Source organism: Cariama cristata, unplaced genomic scaffold, assembly GCF_000690535.1.
Source record: "Cariama cristata isolate BGI_N322 unplaced genomic scaffold, ASM69053v1 scaffold9283, whole genome shotgun sequence".
Classification (NCBI taxonomy): domain Eukaryota; kingdom Metazoa; phylum Chordata; class Aves; order Cariamiformes; family Cariamidae; genus Cariama; species Cariama cristata.
In genome coordinates this window covers 1-5,461 of record NW_009606608.1, presented here as the reverse complement: position 1 = coordinate 5,461, position 5,461 = coordinate 1, and the positions used below count along the sequence as shown (strand labels likewise).

General features: G+C 44.7%; 1 protein-coding gene across 1 annotated transcript; it reads left to right on the top strand.

The window, feature by feature from the left end:
* Nucleotides 1-1,824: 1,824 nt before the first annotated feature.
* On the top strand, nucleotides 1,825-5,402 carry LOC104158704 (acetyl-CoA carboxylase-like; the record flags this gene model as incomplete). Its single annotated transcript, XM_009696423.1, has 3 exons — nucleotides 1,825-1,877; nucleotides 4,446-4,578; nucleotides 5,264-5,402. Coding segments are annotated over exons 1-3 (325 nt in total), but the record flags the coding sequence as incomplete, so codon positions are not given.
* Between the last annotated feature and the right edge of the window lie 59 nt (nucleotides 5,403-5,461).

Sequence of the window (5,461 nt, the reverse complement as noted above, 5' to 3'; positions counted from 1 at the left end):
TAGCCTCCCTGCAGAGGTGAAGGGAAGCAGGAGCCTGGAGAACCTGGGAGAGCAGACTTCCACGCTGGAGTCGTGCGTGCCAGGGTGTGGGAGGCAGGGACCCCCAGTTTGCTCTGGCGAGCTGGGAGGGGGATCTGTACCACATTGGGGTAAGTGGTGTGGCAGGAGGCCTCTCAAGATGGAGCCAGTGCTGGAAAATATTTCAAGATGAGTTGCTTTTTTTTACATATTTCCATTTTAAAATGAATTAAAAGGGAAATTTCTGGTGTACTTCATAATTGGGTAGTTTGAGTAGCTCTTCAAAGAGGAGCAAAGGCTGACAGGTGAGAGAGGCGTTTAGTTATTAGGTAGATATATAATGTTGGGGTTTTTTAGTTTGTTTAAAGTCTCTTCTTTCCCTGGTATCTCTTATCTCTGCTGTGTGGTGACGACTTCTGTGCCTGCCTTCTCCCCTGCCACAGTGTGTCACTGTCCCCTTTACCCTGCTGCTGGCAATGCTTGAAGAAACTGGATCTGCACAGAATTGTTTGCCTGCACTTTATCAGACACATGGCACTTGCTGTCGGTTGTCGCTCCTGTCGCCTGAACTGTTCTTAGTTCCCTGTCTCCTGCAGTGACCTCACCTCGCCCTTCAGGGCTCAAGGTTGCGTGCTGTCATCGTGTTCATGGGGCTCTTTTCCTCCGGGTACTTGTTTCTTTTTTTTTGTGTGATCCCCTCCTGAGTCATTGCATGGCTTTTGCTCGGACTCTTGGAATAAATGTGTGCATCAGGTAAAAGCTGTGCTACCTGGATATGGCCCTACACCAGGACAGACCTAAGCATCGTGAAATTTAAAAATGTAATCCAGGTGCTGTGTCTAGTTCCAGTCCAGGTTCAATCATCACTGCGCTGCTGCATCCATTGCCCTTGCTTATCCTTTCCCTGCCCCCAAATTTGCAATGTTTTTGTGTGTGCTTGACACCGAGTAAACGTTCTTCTTTCCTCCAGTGATGTTACTGGACCCAGCAGTAGCGTAGCACTTTGCTTGTGAGGACATTTATTCTTAGAGCACTTGGAGTGATCTCATCTCCATTTTATAGGTGGAGAAACGGAGGCACAGAAAAATTAAGTGACTTGGCCAGGGTCTCCCAGCTTCCAGGCTGGTGTCCAGTGCGATCTGTTGTTTCATGTCTGGATCACCACTGTGCTCTGTGAGTCTATACAAACGGTGCCTCTGGCTTTCTTCTCTGTAGCCCTGGAAATGCTTTCACTGTCACCTCCCCACCCCTCCTGAGAATCTGATCTGAAATCCTACATGTTAATTGAATTCTTTGGGCAAATTGGCCCCTGTAGTTGCTCTGGATGCTGACGGAGCGCATGGGGAAGCTGTGCGGTCTCCGCTTCCTTGCGAGACCCCGGTTGCGGGGAGCGTGAACTGGGGCTGCCCATCGCTGCGAACACCCCCGGCGCATCGCGTGGGCTGCAGCGGCGGAGCTGTGTGTTAAGCCTGATTACGTAAGCTGTAGATCATTTTCTCTCTTTCCTGATCAGCTGCTTTCCTCTGAATGCAGAAGAGGGAAGCTGCTACCCTCTCTGTGCATGCTGCGTCACAGAAAGAGTGACGGAGAGAGAGGGGTGGTGGAAGGCAAGGGACAAAGGTTAAAAGATTGAAGCAATCTGGGAAGTGGTGGTGCTTCAAGGAGAACCGCGTGAGTGCAAGAGGCTTTTTCCAGCTTTCTCCTGCTGGGTTTTGAGCTGCAGTGTTGAAAAAATAAGATAACGGCGGCTACACTAGAGGAGTCATAAGCAAGCCTGAAATCTCTTAATTCCTTCACTGAGACAGCATGGAGGATTCTGCAGAGCAGAGTCAGGAAATGAGATATCACATGCTGCAAAGGTAAGAATTGCAGATATGATCATCTCCTCATAGCAGCAGCTGTCTTGGACTGAGGCAGTTGGGCACTCTACTGTAAAATGCATCCTGATATTTTTACATGTTAATTTTATCCTCTGAAACCTCGCTAGTTACTGTGAGGTATCTCTGCATGCAGTGTGTAGGAAAGATGCTCGAATACATCTTACTTGGGGAATCAGTGTTAAAAAAGTTTCAGATTCTGCACAATTTCTAACCTCTATAAACTCTGAAAGGTAGATGAGCGTTCTGAAAGTTCCTGTGTAACAAAACACTGCAGTTGTGACCTGGTGATTAATATTTTTGTTGCGACTGCTCTCCGTAAACCTGCAATGAATAAACCTATCTCACTTGTTGGACTGGGCTCCTTCCTTGCCATGCCATAGATTCTAACCCTCTTTAAATACACAAATTTAGTAGAAATTCAACCTTAACTATACCTTGCCTCTTTTTCTTTCCTGTTGACTCCTGTCCTTAGAATTCCTAGGCTGAGATTATCACAGAGCAGTTTGTGAACTCTTGCTCATAGGGACAAGTTTTAAATTCAGTGACAATGTCTGTCTCTGAAAGCGCACCTTGCTGGAAGAAGGGAAGGTACACAGGGGGAAAAACTTCTGCATACTTGTTCTTGTGCCTTTTTCTGGATATCAGGTAGCAGCTCTTCTTTGCGACAAGTTACTAGACTGGATGCACTTTGGTCTGACTGTTTATATGTCCCAGAATATTGCTGCGAGATAGGCATCTGGATTTTTAGCATGCTTTAAAATCACCCTAATGATCTTGTTTTTCCTGTTGCCTTTACTTTTCCCACTCTTGGCTTCATGGATTGCATCCAGGTCTCTTTGACTGTGCTTAGAACAAGTTTTCACCTCCCAGTTAAGCTCAACATATGCAAGACTGTAACTTGAAGTTCTCGACCAGCATGACCATTTGTCATGGGAATATCTCACGTGTGGGAGAGAAAGATTGATGTGTTAACGCAGAACGCAGGGTCTGAATTTCAAGCACTGTGGATATGCTTTCTTGCTGTTCTGGAAATCCTCACAAAGTCAGGGTTGTGCCACAGTAAGATGTCACAGCCAAAGTAAATGGTGTGCTTCAAGGTAGAGAGGAAGGGAAGGATCCAGTCCATCCTATGTGTGGTAGATAAACGTGACTTCATGGTCAGATCTGGGCACCGATCACCTTTCGTTCTAGTACAGTTCTTGGTTGGTTATACCAGGATTTGGCATATACCTTTTTGAATAGGTTGTGTTAGATGATGTGAGTCTAGATTCTTTTTGTTAATGTGTACCACAAAGCACAGCATAGTCTGTGTTAGCATCATGATTGCTCATAGGAAAGGTGGGTAAGAGAAGAATCTGGATTTAAACCAGATACTAGCTACAGTTTGTTCAGGGCTTCTTTCATCCGCAAATTTTTCAGTCAAAGTGCTGATCTGTGGTGTTACTGTGCTCCTGATGAAGAGTTAAAGAGGGTCTGCATTCCCGATGAGTAAATCTTCATAGGCAATAACGTATTTATGAGGGAATGTGAGGGGGAATGTGTGTGTGTTTCCTCTTAGGCTGTCACCAAGCACCTCTTACAGCAGCTCGCTCAAGCCAGGATGCTCCAAACCTCTCGTGTGGCAGTGAACCTCACAGGTACAGCTCTCGGGCTACCCGACCTTGCTGGCTGTGTTTATAGGAGACCTCTAGATGCTGTACATGACTTGGCTTGTCCTTCTGTTAGTTCTCCCTTCATGTACCCTCCAAGAGATTCCTGTTGCTTTCTACCACATCCTATCCCATTTCCCAGTGGAGTTGCTCAATGGTAGCAGCACTTCGGCAGCTGATTAGGCCAGAGGTTCCTGATGGGTTTCCCGTGGCTGAAGGGCAACCAGCAGGGCTTGGGTGGCTCCTGGGGGCAGATGCTGCCAGTCACACAGCTGCTCCGATGGCACTGACCCCCTTGGTTGCTGTTGGGTCTTTCCAAAGCATTGAGTAGTTTTATTAATACCTTCCCAATATTAATCTCTTCTTCCTACAGAAAGGTTCTGTAATCCTGCATGGTGGCAGGGGTAAGGACTTCAGTGTGTTTGTGGGAAAGGAATCTGTTAAGAAAAGCACAGTAAATACAGTAAGAAAAATGGGTAAACTGTGGGGTGAGCTGAGAGTCTGATCTTAGTAGCTTGTTTTTCCAAAGCCAGAAAACATTGTTGTTGTTTTCCAGCTTTCATAGATGAATTGAAAGCAATGTCATGGAGCATTGTTGTTCTGTGTTGGGCAGTGATATACAGTGAATGTATTTTTACCTATTCATATATTAGCATAACCAGAATTTCTCCACATAACCTGGCTTTTGCGGATTAGTAACTGAAAGGTAGTTAAACAGAGTCATACCTGTAAAAGCTGAGGACCAGACCACGGTGGTCTGGAGGCAAGGTGTGATTCTGCTTCTCTACTTGGGGAACATGGTCAAGGGGAACTTTACAAATTATTCAGGTATCCTCTTCTATTTGTGTACATCTGCACTGCAAAGTTGCTTTTTTCTGTCTCCTACAAATTTCCTTAGGCCGAGTATGTCTGGTTTACACCTTGTAAAGCAAGGCCGGGACAGGAAGAAAGTTGATGTGCAGCGGGATTTCACTGTGGCTTCTCCAGCAGAATTCGTTACTCGTTTTGGAGGGAATAAAGTTATTGAAAAGGTGAGGTACTGACCTTTTCGACTTTAGTTCCTTGAATTTTCTGTGCAATAGAAAATTAGTCTGTTGCATTTAGTCTGTGGCATCTATTGCATTAGCCCTTCTCTTGAGCTATGACTTCTCTCTATAAGGCTGTACATTGCAGATATCAAAATGTTCATATTCATATTTGAAAGTTGTACTTCTGCCTGTAATCATTGTGTTTCCATTTTATTTTACACATGATAAATATACGTTCCATTGTTTTAGCTTAGTGTGACAGGAAAAAAGATTTGAGTGAGCTAGAGCACTTCTGCTGATACGGAAGGATTTATAGACAGATATAACAAAAGTAGACTGGAAAAAACACTAAGAAATGTATTTAAAAGTACATAATCATTTAATGGATGAGGTCTCTTCCTTTCAGGTATTGAAAGTTTTAGCCGCTCATTATGCCTATTCTCATGTGTCCTTCTGCTCTTTAATCCACACAAAGCATAATACATTAAAATCTTTATGGTCGAGCAAGAGCTGATTTCTAAATTGACTGATGGGCCACTTAATGTTCTTGCTGAATTAAATGCTGACTGATGAAACTGCACAGCCCCAAAACTGGATGAAGAGTCTGCAGAGAAAAAAATGATTTCATTATCGTGTGGTGTTTTGTGCTGTTTAGACTCTCTTTCATCACTGCTTCTAATATACTCAGGTCCTGATAGCAAATAATGGCATTGCAGCAGTGAAATGCATGAGATCCATCCGACGCTGGTCCTATGAGATGTTTCGAAATGAGCGGGCGATCAGATTTGTTGTCATGGTGACTCCCGAGGATCTGAAAGCAAATGCAGGTGAGCTATAAAGACTATTGAAGGTGCACAGCCTTCTCCTTGCACAGACCTGTGTGCCC